Source organism: Phasianus colchicus, chromosome Z (genome assembly GCF_987193195.1).
Source record: "Phasianus colchicus chromosome Z, bPhaCol1.hap1.1, whole genome shotgun sequence".
Lineage (NCBI taxonomy): Eukaryota > Metazoa > Chordata > Aves > Galliformes > Phasianidae > Phasianus > Phasianus colchicus.
The window spans coordinates 218,118-238,375 of record NC_143476.1 but is presented as its reverse complement, the minus strand read 5'-3'; the positions used below and the strand labels follow the sequence as shown (position 1 = coordinate 238,375).

The 20,258-nt window shown below is 44.0% G+C and overlaps 1 protein-coding gene across 2 annotated transcripts; it reads left to right on the top strand.

The window, feature by feature from the left end:
- Positions 1-40: 40 nt before the first annotated feature.
- Positions 41-20,150, top strand: TSTD2 (thiosulfate sulfurtransferase like domain containing 2). Of its 2 annotated transcripts, XM_031609536.2 has the most exons (9): positions 41-166; positions 232-509; positions 2,079-2,187; positions 5,557-5,682; positions 9,128-9,233; positions 11,476-11,594; positions 12,226-12,384; positions 13,291-13,429; positions 14,335-20,150. In XM_031609536.2, exons 1-9 carry the CDS (start codon positions 62-64, stop codon positions 14,583-14,585), a joined length of 1,392 nt encoding a protein of 463 aa, XP_031465396.2. In that variant the 5' UTR covers positions 41-61; the 3' UTR covers positions 14,586-20,150. The 2 variants fall into 2 exon arrangements, with proteins under 2 accessions (XP_031465396.2, XP_089988534.1); XM_090132408.1 differs by lacking the exon at positions 5,557-5,682.
- Positions 20,151-20,258: the final 108 nt, after the last annotated feature.

The window sequence follows — 20,258 nt, the reverse complement described above, 5'->3', positions numbered from 1 at the left end:
CTCCACTTCCGGTTCCGTTTTCTTTTGGGCACCACTTCCGGGGTGTGGCCAGCGGCGGGAGATGGCGCCGGGCGAGGCGCAGCCCGAGCCGAGAGCTGTTCCTCGGGGCGGTGCTGGGCCTCAGGCGGCCGCCGCTAGGAAGCAGCGCGCCTCCGCCCGCAGGAAGGTACGTAGGGGGCGGGTACGGGGCGACGGGCCAGCGCCGCCCGCGGTAACGGCCCTGCCTTGCAGGCGTTCTCCCTGTTCGTCAAGGCGAAAGAGGTGCCGGCCGCCTGTCCGGGCGGCGGGGCGGCCGTGTGGTGGAGGTGCTGCCGGCAGACGTTCCGCGAGCGCCGCGGCATCCATCGACACGTCGGTACGCAGCACGGCGGGGATGTCGAACGGCAGGCGACCGCGACCGGACCCGCTGGCAGGGCGGTGTCCGCTGAGCGGGCGGGAGGATGGGACAGCGGAGAGCTCTGTGAGGCGCTGCCCGACACCAGCGGCCTCCGCCGTGAGGAGCTGACCAGGTAAGGCTGGCGTGGCAGGCACCTGCCGGTACCGCCTTTCTATGGGAGTGCTGGTTCTCCAGAGGAGGCCAGAAAGATGATCAGGGGATTGGAGCACCTCTTCTACAAGGACAGGCTGAGGGAGCTGGGCTTGTTCAGCCTGGAGAAAAGAAGGCTGCGAGGTGAGCTCATTGCAGCCTTTCAGGACCTAAAGGGAGCCTACAGATTGGAGGGGAATCAACTCTTTGAAACAGTAGATAGCAACAGGACAAGGCGAAATGGTTTTAAGTTGAGGGAGGGAAGATTTCAGTTGGATGTCAGGGGGAAGTTCTTTACGGAGAGAGTGGCGAGGTGCTGGAACAGCTGCCCCAGAGAGACTGTGGATGCTCCATCCATTCCTGGAGGTGTTCAGGGTCAGGTTGGATGGAGCTCTGGGCAGCCTGGGCTGCTATGAAATGTGGAAGTTGGTGGCCTTGCATGTGGCAGGGGAGTTGGAGGTTCATGACCTTCAAGGTCCCTTCCAACTCAGGCACTCTGTGATTCTATGATGCTCAGCCTGCAGAAAGTTTGCTGGCAGCCCTTGAGATTATCAGGGGCCTTCACAGAATTACAGAGTCACCAAGTTTGGAAAAGACCTCCAGGATCATCCACTCCAACCATCCACCTATCACGAATAGTACTCACTAAACCATGTCCTTCAACACAAAATCCAAATGTTGCTCGAACGCCGTCAGGGTTGGTGACTCCACAACCTCCTTGGGCAGCCCATTCCTTCTTTCCTTTCCTGCTTCCTTGAATCGGGAGTTGTAGACTCTCTCGAGGAGTCACTTGGTTTATTTGAGCTCTCTTGAATCCCATGTGAAACATGATTCCTGATGCCGAAATGATATTTCCTTTTTCGATGGAAGCTCTGGAGAAGCAGGCAGTCACAGGTATGCCTTGCTAAAACAGCTCAGTGCTATTTGACATCTGGGGTTTGTGAAGAAGAGCAGCAGTAGGAAGCAGGAGAACAGCACAGTTTGCTCTGTGTACAAGTATGCACTCTTGCTTTCCATTTTGTTACAGGAATCTGAAAATAGGTTCATTTTTTTTTGTATATTTGTGATTCTGTTGTTAGTGAAAATAAATACATGACCTGCGAGTTTTCAAATAGAATGCACAGAGCTGCAGTGAGATGTTCAACTCAAAAATCTAACCATGTATTTACTAGACATTTATGAGCCCCCTCTTAGCGCAGAGAAATATCCCTCTCTTCAGTCACGCTTTATTCATGTCATGACTTTTTGGCAGTTTGCACAGTTGTGAATGGCTGTTTTCAAGGAGGAAGCACAGGAAGAGTCTCTAATGAACACTTTGATAGCTCACCAAGAATTGCAGACACTGCCATTGAACAAGTTTGATGTGCTGGTTTCACAAAAGCAAGTGTCCCACTAGTTTTATGTTTTGATGCTCTTTTTTATGCTTTAACAACAACAACAAAAAAAGGAGAAAATCATCTGCTTTTTAAAGGGTTAATGCTAATAATGTATTTTTGTGTTTCAACTCTAACATCCTTTTCCTATTTGTTCATCTTTGCTATGTTCTGGGCAGCAAGGTGGGAGAAGTACTTCTGTATTACTGCTACTGTGAGGTGAAGGATCCAGAGAAACTCTGTGCTTGGCAAAAGGCTCTGTGCCAGCATCTGCATCTCACTGGCAAGGTAACGTTTTAGGCAACAGTCATATTCCTTACAGAAAAGCATACTCTTTGTTTACTCCAGAATGATGTGGCTTGTGAAGCAGCAAGTGTTCTATACCAAGCTGCAGCGCACACAGAGTGGGGTCTGCTAGGTGTGTCACTACCAAGTGCAGTGGTTAGGGTCATGGCACCAAGTTGTAATTCAGAATTGTCAAGAATGAGAAGAGAACAACTGGCAACTTTGGTCACACCATACCATAGCAGTGCTTGTTCTTGAGTGGTATCTTTGTTTATTTTGAATCATGAGAACATCGTTTCCGTGTTATGCGAAAGACTGTTCTCATAATGTGAGCGGATACAAGCTGAAGGACAGAAGGCTTGCATAAGTGTAAGCTCAAGTTCAAAATGCGGAGACTGTGAAACTTGCGGTCAAGCGAAGATAAGAAAGCGGAATAGAGTTGTCCTGTTGTTGAAGTTAACATGGCAAAACATATGCTTCAGCTCAATGTAACATCCTGTTTGGTCTACCCCACTTAAAAGGTTGGAAATGTACAGCAAGAATGACTATTTGGCTTCATCTCACAGCCACCAGAGGTGTTAATTATTTATTGGACTTTTGTAGAATCACAGAATGGCCTGGATTGAAAAGGCCCAGCCGTGAGCAGGGTCGCCAGCCACCAGACCAGGCTGCCCAGAGCCACATCCAGCCTGGCCTTGGATGCCTCCAGGGATGGGGCATCCCTGACCTCCTTGGGCAACCTGTTCCAGTGTGTCACCACCCTCTGGGTGAAAAACTTCCTCCTAATATCTAATCTAAACCTCCCCTGTCTCAGTTTAAAACCATTCCCCCTTGTCCTATCACCGTCCACCCTCTCAAACAGCCGTTCCCCCTCCTGTTTATACACTCCCTTCAAGTACTGGATGGCCACAATGAAATCTCCCTGGAGCCTTCTTTTTTCCAAGCTAGACAAGCTCAGTTCCCTCAACCTTTCTTCATAGGAGAGGTTCTCCAGCCCTCTGATCATCTTAGTGGCCATCCTCTGGACCCACTCCAAGAGTTCGATGTCTTTCTTTTGGTGGAGGCCCCAGGCCTGGATGCAGCATTCCAGATGGGGCCTCACAAAAGCTGAGTAGGAGGGGATTTCTGCTCACGTCCTTGAAATGTAATAAATATGTTTACACTATACCCTTAAATATGGAGTCTCTGCCTCTCTCAGTGTGCATGTTGATGGAGTGATCCCCCATGCACTCAATGCTGTAATAAAGGGAGTACTTGCTCGACGTAACTCATTGGCATGTCAAGTTACTTTGTCAGTTTTCTTGGCTTCAATTTCATTTAATGGAGAGCACGACAGCAGACCACTTGGTTCATCTAGCCGGCTACTGGAGGTTATGGGCAGAGGCAAATTTGGGGTTCAAAAGCTGGTGTTCCTAAGGAAGGAAGACTTTTTTTCAAGAGGGCAGCTCAGAGCAGGACACTACTGTGATATTTGACTTGTCTTTCTGAATAGCTTTTCTTTCTATGCCATTATTAGGAGACCAGCCTCTGCACCCAGAGATAAGCTGTATTAGGTTTAAGTGCATTACTTGTGCTGGCAGATATCTCTTTCTAATTGGTTTGGATATCTGCAGTGCATATCTGTCCCATTTACTCTTCTTTAGATATTATTTTTTTTCTTCTTCTTTTTTTTTTTTCTTTCCCTCTGATGTCTCCTGTGTTATTTGTTTGTTTTCTTATTTTTAGTCCTTTACTTCCTGCTATGGATTTTTTTTTTTTAACTTGTGAATATTCATGTCAGTTCCTTGTGTCTTAGCTACATAGAAATGGTTGTGTGAACAGTGTCAGGGTATTCTAACTGAGCTAACAGATTTGCATCCTGCCTAATGTTTTTCTCAGAGCTGGTGCTGTTTAAAGCAGTATGGATTCAATGCTCTACATTCTACAGACCCAACCTTCCTTACTCAGAAGGAATGAAAAGAAGGCATCTTCCTTATTCTACATCTGCAGAGTCTAGGGGTGAAATGTCCTGATGCACTAACTTCTTTTCTTTGGCTCAGTATCTTGTCTGGTGATTAGATACGGGAGGAGGAAGGTGCCCCTTTTTTTTTTCCCCCTTTCCAAATTGGTTCAGCAGTTGCCTTTTCAAATGCTTTTTTTCTCTCTCGTATTCAGTCTTTTTTTTTTCTTTTTTTCTTTAACTCCACCTCAGAAGTTTTCATTTGTGTCAGTGGTGTAGGTAAAATGACTCATGCTGACATTTAGTATTGCATGCTGTATTATACATTCTCACATTTTTCTTTCAGCTATCTGAGTCGTTGAGCACAATCCCACTGCTCTTCTTGAAGCAGAATTTCAGTAGGAATTTGTATGCTGACTGCAGTGTTTGCTTGTTAATCATAGAATTGCTCAGGTTGGAAAAGACCCTCAAGATCGAATCCAACCACAACCAAACCACTCTACCCTAACTCTAACAATCCTCTGCTAAGTCATGTCCCTGAGCACCACATCCAAATGGTTTTTTAACATATCCAAAGATGGTGACTCAACCACCTCCCTGGGCAGCCCATTCCAGTGCTTAACAACCCTTTCTGTAAATAAGTGTCTCCTGATATCCAGCGTAAACTTACACTGGCACAACTTGAGGCCATTTCCCCTTGTCCTGTCATCAGTGAGAAGAGACCAGCCCTGCTCTGCTGTAAGCACCTTTCAGATGTTGGAAGGGAGCAATAAGGTCTCCTCTCAGCCTCTTCTTCCCCAGACTGAACATCCCCAGTTCCCTCAGTCTCTCCTCAAAGGGCATATTTTCCAAGCCCTTCCCCAGCCTTGTTGCCCTTCTTTGGACCTGCTCCATCACCTCCATGTCCTTTCTGTACTGAGGTGCCCAAAACTGAACACAGCACTCAAGGTGAGGTCTTAGCAATGCCGAGTACAGGGCAGGGTGACTACTCTAGTGCTGCTCATTGCTCCATTCCTGATACAAGCCAGGATGCCATTGGCCTTTGTGGCCATCTGGGCACACTGCTGACTCATATTCAGCCCATCAGTACACCAAGGCCCCTTTCCATCAGGCAGCTTTCCAGCCACTTCTCCCCAAGCCCGTAGGGTTGCTTGGAAGAACCCTACCAGTTAACCAGTTATCACTTCTCTGTTTATTGCTCAGACTTACCTCTCTGTCAAGCTTAAAAGCAGTTACTGCTTTTTTTTTCATTCCAGTTTTTGTTCTACTATGTTTTTTTTCTTCTGCTCGTCTCCTTCCCTGCCTCAGTAGTCTCTGTTTCCAAACCTACTTCTGGGTCCACCTTTCATCACCAAATCATATTTTGCTCATTTTCACCACAATCTATTTCTGCTGGTACTAAGCTGTAGGCCTGTTCTTCTCTTGGCTTCTAGGTACGAGTTGCTTCAGAAGGAATTAATGGAACAGTTGGTGGAAGCAAAGTAGCTACCAATCTCTACATTGAAGTTATGCTTGCTCAGCCTCTCTTCAAAGACATTTTGTGTCGAGATGATTTCAAGGTATGAAAAACTTATTTTCTGCATAGGCATTGTTAATGCAGGACATATTTAAGAAATGAGCACACTAGTTCTTAATAGTGTACTTGATGGGAAAAATTCTGCTCAAACAGGCTTGCTCAATTATCTTTATTCCCCCCAAAAATAGACAGAGGGGAGTCTTTGGCTTTCTTTATTCAAATACAGGGAGAGTCTACTAGGGGCATTTCTCCTTAGGGTCTCAAAGTGTCAACAGCCTCCTTTATATTCCTGTCTCATGACTGCATGGTCCCTCTTCCTTTCCTCTTTGGCTGAAGTACTTGAAGATTGTAGACTTCCCTGTCTGCCAAATATGTGTTTTTCCCTGATATATAGCCCCTCCCCCTTTGTAATTAACTCCAACTTAATGCTGCTCAGGGTGGAGAATTTAGTATTAATTAGCCCATTAAGCTTGCACAGTAAGTCCAAAGTTCATAAGTTCAAGATGTTGATCAACCTTTGTAACTTAAGCTGTATTTGGTGAGAGTTTACAAAATAAGTACAGATATCAAGCAGAGAGGAATGTGCAAGCTTCTACGCAACTTGTGTGCGAGGATACCTGGTCCATAAGACTCTTCTCTCAATACTTCAGTGGCTCAGTAGCAGTTCTGTTCTCTCTGTGCTGACCTAAGATAGGCTGGACTTGAGCAAGGCCTTTGACATGGTCCCCCACCACATCTTTATCTCCAGACTGGAGGGATGTGGATTTGATGGGTGGACCACTCGATGGATAAGAAACTGGTTGAAAGGCTGCAGACAGAGGGTGGTCATCAATGGCTCCATGTCCAGGTGGAGGCTGGTAACGAGCGGCGTCCCCCAGGGGTCTGTCTTGGGACCGGTGCTCTTTAACATCTTTATCAATGACATCGATGACGGAATCGAGTGCACCCTCAGCAATTTGCTGATGACACCAAGCTGAGTGGTGTGGTTGACACGGTTGAAAGACGGGATGCCATTCAGAGGGACCTCGAGAGGCTGGAAAGGTGGGCCCGGGTGAACCTGATGAGGTTCAACACGGCAAAGTGCAGAGTTTTGCACTTGGGCCGGAGGAATCGCAGCCATCCCTACAGACTGGAAGGAGAGGTCCTTGAGAGCAGCCCTGTGGAGAAGGACCTGGGGGTCTTGATGGATGAAAAGCTTAACATGAGCCAGCAGTGTGCCCTTGTGGCTCGGAAGGCAAATGGGATCCTGGGCTCCATCAGAAGAGGGGTGGCCAGCAGGGACAGAGAGGTGATTGTTCCCCTCTACTCTGCTCTTGTGAGGCCCCATCTGGAATACTGCGTCCAGGTCTGGAGCCCCCAGTACAAGAAAGACAGGGAGCTGTTGGAGAGGGTCCAGAGGAGGGCCACGAAGATGATCAGGGGACTGGAGCACCTCCCCTATGAGGACAGGCTGAGGGAGCTGGGCTTGTTCAGCCTGGAGAAAAGAAGGCTGCGGGGTGACCTCATTGCAGCCTTTCAGTACCTAAAGGGAGCCTACAAACAGGAGGGAAATCAACTCTTTGAAAGGGTGAGTGACAGCAGGACAAGGGGAAGTGGTTTTAAGCTGAGGGAAGGGAGATTTAGGTTGGACGTCAGGGGGAAATTCTTTACGGAGAGAGTGGTGAGGTACTGGAACAGCTGCCCAGGGAGGTTGTGGATGCCCCGTCCCTGGAGGTGTTCAAAGCCAGATTGGATGGGGCCCTGGGCAGTCTGGTCTAGCATTAGGTGGAATGGTTGGTGGCCCTGCGTGTGGCAGGGGGGTTGGAGATTCATGATCCTTGAGGTCCCTTCCAACCCTGGCAATTCTGTGATTCTGTGATTCCTAAACTTTGTTTAGAAATCTGCTGGTGCAAGCAGCAGTAGCAGTTACTATAAGCAGTGACGGCATCAGTTGCACAGTCGTGTGGGCTGCACACAGGTGAAGGAGGGAATATGCTTCTAATTTGCTGTTCTTCTGCAAGCATTTACACTCACTTGACTGTCAAAACCTGGGCGTCACAATCAATGCAAAGAATTCTCATGGTCCTTACCTGCTGGTTTAGGTGTTGTGCAGGCTTTGCTGTCCTTACAAGTGCAGTGTCAATTCCAGGGATTGGATGTTTTGTGGGAAAAAAAACCAATGTATATACATATACATATATATATATATATATAGGCAGAGTCTAGTTTTTCCTCCTTAATGCCCTTAGTGCATACCTGTACTTAAGCCTGAACATATATGCTGATAACTGTCTTCAGATGATGGTGGCAGCTGTGTGCACCATATGGCTTTCTGGTGGGCTTTTGCTAACCCTTCACTGCATGTAGTTTTTCTGAGGGGAAGAAAAGCTGCTTTTGTTTTTACTACTGTTTTCTTTTTCACACAATTTTACTTGGGAGTACCATTTTATTCCTTCTAAATAACTATTGAAAAGTGTTAGTGAAACTCTCAAATCCCATATAGAACTGCAGTGCTGATTCAGTCTTAGCACTTTGTGTATTGAGTTTGTATGAAACAGAGGTAAACCTGACCTGTTACCGTGCAGTTGCAAAAACAAAATATAGGTGGAATTTTACATTGGAAAAGTTTTGCAGTCCTGCATGACCTCTCCAGGCACCAGCACTCATGCATTAGCCCATGGTGGTCTTTTCTGTGCCCTGGTTTGTCTGCATGTCAAATACTCAAGTGAGTGAGCGTTTCAAGTTCTTGTGCCAAGAAGATGGGAACAAATGAGTGAGTGGCTGTGAAAATACTCAGTGGCCACTGTAGTTGCTGCAAACTGATTTCTGTGAGAACTGGCAAAGTGCTGCACTGCACTTTCATTAGTGTGTTTATATGTTTCTAAATCATATTTGAGGCTTGTTCCTACATTTAGATCCTGTCCTCTGCAGAGGGTTGCCTACCAGAAAGGGTAGGTTGAGTATGGCAGGGGGAACAGTCTGTATTTTTAAAGACTTGCACCTGGCTTGCCTTCCACGTGTCTTTTTCAATACTGAACCACTGCAGTTCCCTTTGCATGTGTGACAGGAGGCATGCCCATGGTTGTTGTGGGGGTCAGAGGATCTGAAGATATCTGCAAGCCCAGATGCATCAAAATGGTTTGTCACAATAAGAGTTTATTTATTTACCATGTCTGTCAGGGTCAGGAAGCTGTGTAGTGGCCTTGACCTTCTCATCACAGATGTTAGCAACGCTGTTTCGAATTAAGAAAGAACAGTTTTCTCAGCCTTATCACTGCTTGCTGACTCGTGCAAGATGGGGCCTGACACACATGCTGGGTAGACACTGGGACTTGCCTGTTGGTGGTGGAACTGATCCCTAGCCCTCTGGATTTTGGCACGTTCTTTCTCTCAGCCACTGAGACATTTTCAAGTTCTAGTGCGATGTACAAATTAATTAAAACAAGTGGATATTTGTGATCTTCACACCTGGAAACTGTATTGGATTAGTCCTGTGTTGTGTTTCCTAGAGTAGTGCAGGAGGAGCTCACTGTTTCCCGGATCTTCGAGTTGGAGTATTCAAAGAAATTGTACCACTGGGCATTGATCCTAAAGAAGTCTCTTATAAAGAAACTGGTAAGTCGATTTTGTGAAAAATAAGAGGATCTCACCCAAGTGAGAGGTAAATGAGAATAAAGTGTCTGCACAAAGAAACACTTCCTTTTTGCACAGTGGCCAGGATGCAAAAAAAATAAATACAGAAATTGATCTCTTACTAGTAGTCAAAAGTCATGATAAAGGGAATTTGCTGGCTTGGGTTTTGGTTTCCTAAGTGTTTGGCTGCTTCAAAAAGCCTAGAATTAACTGCTTTTTTTTTTGTAGCAAACTCTAACAGTTCAAAGTACATCAACCAGTTTTGGGGTAGGTAAGAACTTTATTCTTTTGTCAGGGAGTGTCACTGAACACCTGCTAAAGTCAGTGTAGAAAGAGGTTAGGTATAGGACATTGGAAGGATGCTCAATTCCTGAGTACATTTATTCAGAATATTTTGTAGGTGCTTGTGACTGCTTAGAATTGATAGGTATGAAGAGCTCCTTTGCTTTTATTGTCATTAGCCCATAGTCCTTTGGATCCAGTGGATTCTCTTGCTGTGGATGCAAAGACCTGCATTTAACTTTTTTCTTTTTTTCTAGAAAGTGCTAGAATCCTGCAGGAGCTCACTCTTGAGTGTATATATATCTTTCCTCACTCAGTACTTTTGATCTGCCCTTCTTTGTGTGGAAGTTAACAACCACACTCCTGTCTGTCACAGCACAGCAGAATCAGCTTCTGAATCAGCTTCATGACAGCTCCTGACACAAACACCATTTGTCTTCTGCTTCCTATAAATGTTTATTAAGATTGCTAAGAAGTAACTGGCTGGGCATCTACTCTAAGGACACTTACGTAGATGGAAATCTGTTGGTAAAATTATTTATGTTCAAGATTAAGAGGTCTGGCTAAGAAGGTAATCGAGGAAAAGAGCATTGCCTTGAACCAAAAGCTAACAGTCCATGATTGCTGCATTTCCCCATTTCTGAGCTTAAATAATACTGGATATTTCACTCTTGTAGCTATGTCAAGAGCCATCTCTATCTTATTCACCACTTGATTGCTTACAATTGTGGCAGTTAACAAGCTACTGAGGGAGCCTTTCTTGGGAGTCCTTATTAACAATTATTTGTTTGGAATGCATCCCTGCCAGGCATGGATACCTGGCTTTGTCAGCACTGGAATGATTGTTTTTTCCTCACCGCATACTTTCTTTTTTTTCTTTTTTTCTTTTTTTTTCCTTTTTTTTTTCTTTTTTTTTTTTTCTTTTCCTGAAATGGTACATTGTTTGAGTTTCTGCACTCACATCACAGAGGACAGGGGAACAGAGGGGGTAGCTGCTATCCAAACTTTCTCTCATTTCATAAAGCTCCTCTGATCAGTCCTAAATTGTACTTACACATAACAGTGTGCAGCAGCACTACAAATACCAATTAGCAGAACAAATTTGGACTTGTTTTTCCACCAGTATTTTTTGTTGGTGGCAAATTTCTGCAGCATCTTTCTGTGACTCCCCTTCTTCCCAGTGTTTTTCTGCAGTTTTCGCAGGTTCCCCCCCCACCCCCCCCTCACTTCTAGGCAGTTTACAGATGGGTAGGAGGCTTTTCACATTCTACTACCATGTTTGTATTTTTCTTTTATTATTATTATTATTTTTTTAAACTTCTTTTAACAGTATTTTGTGGAGATGGTTCCCAGATGACATGGTGATTTGCTTGTAGGGTTATTTTTTGGTATGAAGGATTTCAGTGAATGAGACTTTTTGTTTTCCAGTAAGTTGGGAGTTCTGAGTCCTGAGCAACCTGAAAGCAGAGGAACTGTAAATCCAGGTTATGCTTACTGTAGTTTTCCATTTTGATCAGCAGAGGTGAATTTCAGGTAAAATGTTGTTTCTCTGTAAACTTCAGCACATCTAAATGCAGTGAAAGATGAGCCAAGTGAAAGGAAACATATTTTAGAAGTCTAAAGAAATGCGTTCTAAGAGTTGCTAGGGGTATGTAACAAAGACCATACAGACAGGAAACTGTCTTCTGCTTTTTCTGTCACATGGGACAGAAATAACTGGCTTCTTTGGAAAGTATTGCAGTTGGAAACTGAACATGGATAAGCTTGTCTGGATGAGTTGAGATGATAACTTTTTAAATTGTCACAGAAAAATTTCTATTTTAGCTTTTAGTTGGAAATCTGAGGAGAATCTGAATCAGTGAGATCATATATGATATTATGTTGTGGTTCTGATTCTCAAAACTTTGTGTTTTTGTTTTTTTTTTTCCTCTTTACTCTGAAGGAATCCATTTAACCCCTCAGGAATTTCACAGAGAAGTAGAACATTATCTGTCTCAGTCCAGTCAAGGACAAAGTGATACCATATTGCTGGATTGTAGGAACTTCTATGAAAGTAAAATAGTAAGTGTTTGCTTGCTTCTTGCAGTGTGTTACAGATGCTGCAGGGAAGCAGTCCACATCTGGGGGATGTAACTTTACTGGGGATCACACTAAGTGTTAGTTAACAAGGTTAGTTTAGCAATGATGGTTAGATACAGGCAGTGGAACTCCTAGAATGGACCCTGCCTGGCAGGATGCTTAAGCATCTTGGAGTGTGGAAAAGACAAAGTGGTTCACAGAACATGGATACATAATATTAGACAGTTTGAACTAGAATTAGTATAATTTGTAAAGATATTTTCCAGCATTTTTGCCTTGTCCCATATGTCACAAATGGGGTTGTCCCACTTTTTGTATTCCATTTACCAGCTCCTCTGCACTGTTACACAAGTAGTTCATCCTCTCTCTGACAGTTGCGTTCTGATTAGATTCCTCGTTTATCTTGAATGAGAAGAAACATATACAAAATTGTGTTAAAGATTTTAACAGCTATTTTGATGCATAAACGCAGTTGAGGAGCATCTTGAAGTAGGTGTAGTGTTAGGTGTGTGCAGTGATCTGGTCCCAAAATCTGTTACTTCCTCTAGTCTGAGACATAGACCTTACCATGTAAGAGACTTTACATTCACATACCTATCTGACGTTGTTTTAGGGACACTTCCAGGGCTGTCTGGCTCCAGATATCAGAAAGTTCAGCTATTTTCCCAGCTATGTTGATGAAAACCTGAAGCTGTTTAAAAACAAGCGTGTCCTGATGTACTGTACAGGAGGCATTCGTTGTGAAAGAGGCTCTGCCTACCTGCGGAGCAAGGTGAGATACCATTCTGAGTGTGATAGTGTTGAGGAGTTGAGGCTGCTTCAAGGGTGGCCTGTCATTTATTTTACTGGTAAATGCTTACAAGTATAAACTGCTCAGTGTGGGGAAATGTTTGTCTCACGTCTGCTTCATGGTGCCTGTCCAGGACGCAGGTGTTATACTGCATCTCAGCACAATGTGCTACAGTTGCAGGAGTGAAAATAGTAACCCATTTCTTGAGAAAAGGTATATATTTATAAGTGCCTTGACCATTTTTATGGTCTTTTAGGAGAGTTTGAGAGCATTCTTTAGTGTTTCTGCAAGCTCTATCTAGGCTACGCTTGCGCTTGTTGCGGCATAGCTTGATTGTTTCGTTCTGGAGCAAGTCAGCTTGTCAGTAATTGTTCCAGTGCAGTGGAGGTGGAACTGCACTATTCTATTTCTGCCTTCCATCCCACTGTTGTCCTGGGTCCTGCTTGGATATAGAGCAAGAGAACAGAACACAGGCATGTTGTCCAGACGTGTAAAGCTTGATTCTTTCTCTGCTGCACCACTGTGAATGTTGAGAAGTTCTGTTTCTGTTAACAGCTCACTAGATAAAACCAAAATGAGCAGTGTTTACAGAGGTTCAAGTGTTTGACCTGTGAGGCAGCAAAGCTCCCTCAGCCAAGATAGTTTCCAGCCCTTTTTTTTTTTTTTTTGAGTGTACTATGAACCGTACATTTTGAATTATGTCAACAAGCCAGCATTATCAGAGCTGCCCTGTGGCACTGACTAGATTTTTGGGCACTCGTGGTGCTATCACTGAGAAACTGCTTATTTTCAGTGAACCCCTAATGTCTTCAACTTTGCTTTTGGAACTCTGGCGCAGGACCACTGCTGCTGTCTCCTTCAGCATTTCTGCTATTGTGCTTTGAACAGGCAGTGTGCAAAGAGGTCTACCAGCTAAAAGGTGGAATTCATAAGTACTTGGAGGAATTTCCAGATGGCTTCTACAGGGGGAAGTTGTTTGTATTTGATGATCGTTATGCCATTTGTTCCAATGAAGATGTCATCTCAGGTAAGACTGGATAACAGAAGTACAGAAGGCTGAGAAGTTACTGCAGTGGATTCCACTGAGATGTCTAGAGCATGGGGAGCTGGACAAGTCTGTATGTTTTATCTTCATTCTCTTTGATCTGTCAGCACGGTTGCTTTTCATTATGATAATCAACTCTATGGTTTTACTCTATGATTTTATGATTCTAAACAGTTCCTTAATCTGGGCAGTAAAATGAAGCATCATGCAGAGCTGCTGTTATGTAGAGCTATGGAGATATCAAACAAAAATGTCTTTACCTGCTTGTTTCCCACATGATCAGACTACAGTTGGCCAAGTGATGGAAGCATTAGAGTTCTGCTGGTCTCAGTTCAGGTGGTTTCTGTTCCAGTGATCTCAGAGAACATCAGCATAGACTGACGGGTGCTGGGAAGGCGGTAGCACTTAGTTATTTCCATGCTTGGATGAAGCCTTCTGTAGCCTGCAGAATTTCAGTGATTTCTCCTTGAAGTTACTAAGCATTTCACATAGTCTTCTGGCTGTGGTCACTCTTCAGCTATTTCAAATGAAATACCTGTTGCTGTCTTCTCAGTTGCCAGGTATTCATTTGCCAAGTAACAGAGGAAACCTGGCTTTAACTTTCCTTTAGGAAGCAGTATTACAGTCACATTTCTGATCATGTCTGATCTGAACTAGAGGAAGCAATAGCTTTTTCCTTGTCGTAGGGTGACTTTTTTTTTTCATTAAAATCAGAAGTTTAAAAATGAAGTATGTTTTTAGAAAATAAAACTAAGGCAGGAAGACAATAGATAGCCACTTAAATGAGATTTCAGCCTCCCGATGCCACAGAAAACTTTCTGCATGAAGCTCAGATAGAGCAGTGCGGGTCTTAATGTGTTTGTTTGTTTGTTTTTTCCTCCTTCCAGCATGCAGATACTGTGGGACACTGTGGGACCAGTATAAACTTTGTTCCAGCCAGCATTGCCGGCAGCTTGTCTTGACGTGTCTGAGTTGTCGCAAGAAAGGTCTTACAGCTTGCTGTCCTGTTTGTCAAGAGAAAGAGCTTCAGGTGACCTCAGGGGCTCCAGGACAGGCACTAAAGGAGGAATGTGAATGTACAAAGAGACGGCCAAGGGTACCCATTGAACATATCTCACAGGACACAGGAGAAGATTAAGCTGTTTCATTAGCTGATCTGATACTCATGCTAATTTGAAGGGCTTCTAAAACCAAATCTCTATCTGTTACTCAACTGGATTACTAAGAAATCACAAAAGTCTTTTAGCTTGGAAAGCCTTGTTTATAACCCACTTTAATATTCTGAAAAAATGTGCATTACTTGAACATATATACGGGAGTGTTCAATCTTTTACTAGTGCTACTGGATTCCTCTCCCTGCCTAATCTTGTAGCCAGGCCTCTACCGTGGGGATTTTGCAGCAGAGATTGTGTGATGGGACACAGCTGATGGTGATTTGAAAGAAAATGAAGGGACAAAAAAAAAATCCACTGTTCTTCTTCCATGATGGTGGATCTTTCTGGCCTCTCCATTAATTATGTATTTGCTGTAATAGACAGTGCAAGCATTATGAAGGCTGCAGATTTATGAGTATCTGGCTAAATCACCAGATTAGAGTTGAAGATATTTTTCAAGTACATACCCATCTGCACCTACCTCTTGCTTTACAGTAGTGAGAAGCAAAGGGTAGCTACATGAAGTCACAGATTTAATCCAGCATAAAAGCTTGAAGGCAGAGTAAGGATCCCTGTCACAACTGCAGCAAAGGCCAAGGACATGCATTGCACGTAGGTACTGTCTGCCCAACTGTACTTGCTTGCATGTGGTATGGCCAGCAGAAATGATTCTCATTTTGATGCTTTTGTCTGCTGTTTTATCCCTCTGCTTGTGAGTATGTGAAATACCCAGGACTCAGCTCTGCTTGCACTAGAAAGAAATGACAGCTTGAAGCATGTTGCTACTGAGACACAAAGCGAGGGGAGGACAGAGACTGTCATAATGCCAGTTATGGCAGTGGAAATGGTGGTGATGTGTGTGTGTGTAAATGTCTGAAAAAGCAGTAAGATCTGTTACCCACGTTAAACAACTGAAGATGTTGGGAGCATTTGAGCTTTGCAAATACAGGTTAAGACAGAACAAGCTTTTGGGTCAAAGTCCCTTCGACCTTTCCTTGTCTTTCTTGTGCTGGTGACTACAGGCCTGGATGCATTACTCCAGATGGGGCCTCATGAGGGCAGAAGGGAACAGTAACCTCCCTTGCTCTACTGGCCACCTCTCTTTTGATGCAGCCAAGGAAACAGTTGGTTTCCTGTGCTGTGTTGGAATTAGATGATCTTCGAGGTCCCTTCCAACCCAGGCTGTTCTATGATCCCTATGGCCCACTCTACCTCCAGGTTTAGCCTCTTTAATGAGCTCTTGTGCATCAGTGAGGACCAGGTCCAGAAATACTTCACCTCCTGCTGGTCTATCTAATATCTGGACCAGGAAGTTATGCTGAGTGCACTCTAGGAGTCTTCTGGATTGCTTACAACCTGCTGCCTTGTTTTCCCAGCAGGCATCCAGGTAGCAGTTGAGATCCCCCAACTGGATGAGATACTGTGAACACAATGCTTCTTGTAGATGACGTGAGAAGGCCTCATCAAGAGGCTTCCCTTGATCAGGAGCGTGTAGAAACACCAACCTTCAGATGCCCTTTATTGTTCTGGTCTTAAATTTTAACCCCACAAGCTCTCAACTTGTCCGTGGTTGTTTTTCAGAGGCAGTTCTTTGCATCTATCCATTTCTTAACATAGAGGACAACTCCTTCATCCCTCCTTCCCTGCTTATCTCTTCCAAAAAGCTTGTAGCCCTCAATTTTAGTGTTCCACTTGGGTGATTTGTCTCACCACATTTCTGTGATAGCTATTAAGCCATGGTTTTCTAATTGCACCATGGCTTCCATCCTACTTATTTCCCATGCTGTGAGCATTGGTGTGGCCTTCAGCTTCTTCTCAGATTCCTCTGAGACAAATCTAAGGGGTTGATTATTAGCTCACCCACGTCACAGGTTGGACATGCCTGATCTATACTTTCTTTTGGTCCTTTTATGCAAGGTCTACGTGTGGAAATAACCTCTTCAAGGCTTGTAGAATTCTGTCTAGTGTGTTTCTGAGAAGTGGCTTAATAACAGGTAATGGTACTTGTGCAGATGATGCACTTGTGAAGAGTCTTCTGTTCCGAGAAGCCCTAAGAAAATCTTCTATTTTAATACATGACTTTAATACTCTCTCTGAGATTGTCAGTGAAGGGCACACAGGGTGGATTCAGCACACAGGCACATCAGCACCACAGGATCCTACAGGCACTTTAGCTAGCTCATCAAGAAAAGTGCCCATCTGTGGATGTGAATCTTGAAAAGTTCCTTCTTGCCTCTTCAGCTGGCAAAAGTACAACTGTGGATCAAATAAAGTAGAAGCTCTGGAATCTGGTCTGCTGATGCCTCTGTTCACTGCAATCATCTCCCTTCTGCTGTATCTGCCATACATACGTGCCAGAAATGTTAATAAAACTGAACTATTAATTTGATCTTGCTTATTGGACTGGACAGAGCAAGTTCATCTATCTTGTCAAAGAAAATAATTGAAGGTCTCATCCAAGAGGCCTATTAAATAATAAACAAAGCTGCTGTTCAGATTCTCCCACCCATTTACTCAGGTGCTTGGCATCTTTTCTCATAAAAAGCTATTTTTTTGTCACCTTGGCTACACCTGTTTTAGTGCCAGTGAAAATCTTCAACAGAAGCTGAAGCAAGACCCTTGGTCCCCCGGTGTCTTACCCCCTAAAGTTTTGCTGGCCAGTTTACTTGTGGTGAAGATTGGAATATTAGTGGAAAAAATATGCAAGTTTTACTTGCAGAACTGATCTAGAGCACTGGCGGAAGTGCTCAACTTGCATACAATACTATTTTTTCTTGACATGTATTAACTTAAAAAGGACATTTTACAATTTGTAGTCTATCAGCAAATCTGGAACAGTGTAATCCATTTGGAAGGTTGTTTCTGTACCACTTCTCAATACAGAATGAAGCAAGGAAGACTATATTTTGTATGTAATCCTCTGAAAATGGTATAATGATAAATAACCTTTAGTACTTCCATCATCGTTTTTAAAGTACTGCACAAATACACTTCATTTGTGTGTTGTTAGTGCTTAATTTTGTAACAGTAAATACTGAAAACTTGTTAACTGTCTGCCACGTGGCAGACCTGGCTACCAGGTACAACTTTCTAGAGAGCTAGCAGCTAGAGATCCTACCGACCTCAAAGTCACATGGCCTGTTCTGGTCCTTGCTGCACTAAGGCAATAGTGGAGAAGGGTTTAAAATGTGCAGACAGAGGTTCCCTCTGAGCATGAGCAGCTTTTTTATCCTGTTTTCTGCATTGCTTTTCTGAGATTTATACAGGTAAGGACTTGCTGTGCAAAACATGAATTGCTGTGTGCTGGTGGTAATGCCTTAGAGAAGACATGTCAGTTCCAGGGTAGGTCAGTGAGGCAGGACTGGCTGCAATCACCCAGTGGCTTTCTTCCCTTTTTGCTGGAGAGCTGCTGAGATGAAACAGTGATCCACTTGATCCTAAATATCACTGTTTTGTAACTCCACTGCTGCACAACTTGATGCCTTTCATCGCAAAGCCTGATGCTTCTCAACACAGCCACATCTCTGCTTCACAGTGGTTAGCTCAGTCATGTTCTCTGACGTGTGTTTAGCAAAGCAGTTCTGTGAGAAAGACAAGCTGAGTTACCAGGGCTGGTCTCATCAGGCTAACTGTGTTTGGACTACATGGGTAATGTGGATATAACTCCAGCAAAACAGGAAAAGATGCTCCTTAAAGGGCTTTTGTTGCTGAAGACTTAACTGCTGCTGTCACATTCATGACAGTGCTCCCTGCATCTTCTTGCATGTCTGGTTCCCTGGGTACCATCAGGATTTCCCATGGGAAGGTGTATTTATGCAGTTCTGAAGTCACGGGCTGATGAGCCTATTCCATGTATATCTGACTACATAGCAGAAAGTATTTTCACTTTTGCTGTCGTCATGTGGTTGCTTTGGATCAATTGCTCTTGATAACAGTGAGAGACTTCTTTCATTTCCTAGAATCCTTTGCAGTCCGTATTTGTTGTTCATAAATGCTTTGAGGCACTGGATAAGCCTGTGTTGCTTCTTCTAATTGATATTTTCTTGCTGTTTCTTGTCCAGAAGCCTTTCCAAGGCATCCAAAAGAAGTCCAAGGCCTTCATGTCCGAACTGGGTAGCTGGTTAAAGACACTCTCAGAGACTCAGGACAGTTAAGAAGCTTTTCCTCAGCAATTCCAGATTGCAATTCATGAATGTACTCTTGTTGAGGACAGGGTACATTCATGTGTACTGTTTTTTCAGTCCACCAGATTTGGCAGGTGCAGCCATCTCACGTTTTATGGACAAATCCTTGTCTCTTAAAGGAGCTTTCCAGACTTCATTTAGATTCATGTCTTATATCATTTTCTCAGAAAGATCCATAACTTCTTTTTCTGATAAGTTCATGCAGCATTCAACAAGTGCCTGGGCAAGTGGAATTTCAGTTATGGTAATGTTGAATGTCAGTAGGATGCTGAATTAGAGATTCCTCATATCTCACTGCTGTTTTCCTGAAGCATCTGTTTCTGTCGTGCAGCTTAGGGCCTGTTCTGGAACTCATCTTCCAAGGAGCACCCACTCCATTCTGTGTTCATCCTGCTGGGGCCCAAAGAGGCTGTGGATGCTGCATCCTTGGAGGTCTTCAAGGCCAGGCTGGATGGGGCAGCATGGTCTAATATTAGATACAGAGGTTGGTGGCTCTACATGTGGCAGGGGGGTTGGAGCTTTGTGATCCCTTCCAACCCAAGCAGTGCCATGGTTCTATGATCTGGGTAGATGGCTCAGCTAAAACTGTGACTCTGGTTTAATGAATTAGTTGAAGTTTTTGCAGCACATATGGTAGAAAGATGTTTTCTGCCAGTTTCTTTGTTATTGTTTAATATCTTCAAGCCATTTTCTTATGTGTTATTTTCATTTTATGAAATGGAACTTGCAGGCCTGGGGGGAGGGAGGAAGAAGCTATAGGAACGCATTTTATTTGGCATTGGTGGCACATTTATTAAGCTTTGAAAAGCGACAAATTTTTCCACATTGATGGAAGTACAGTGTTTCTCTGCTCTGTTGGCCAGAGCCAAAGTGCATGGTATTTGTGCACAAGCTCTGTAGAAATCTGTGGGGCTTTTGCTGGAGTGCGTGTAGGAGGCTGCAGAACTACTTTTAACAGATGTGTGCAGATAGATTGTTGTAGGTGAGAACTCTTGCTAGGATATGTTGTTGTCAGACCAAGAATAAGGCTTTTGTACAGCAATGCATTTGCCTGGCAGGTCTTCCTATCAGTTGGGATCCTAGCAGGGATGTTGGATAGGATTGTCCTGGGTCCACTGCACTGCGTGTCTGGGAGGTATACATATCCCCAGGGGGAATTACTTCTCTAGGAACGACAGAAAGTGTTCAGGCTGCGTGCAGTCTAAGTTTAGAGTCAAGATATTGATGTTTGTTAGCAGCTTTCTGAGGACACAGTGTTTAGCCTTGCAATTACGCCTATGCTTATGTTAGGGGTGGCATTAAGCAAAACAATCCGCGGCATAACAAAATTTAATGGACAGGGTCATCTTGATAAAGAAGCAAAGAAAGGGGATTTGACTTGTTTCCAGTTTTTCCATCTGGGCGTGCACTTTTAAAGTCATGAAACTGTGGGGATTAGAAGAGAGGACTCTCATTTACTGATTAGTTTGGCTA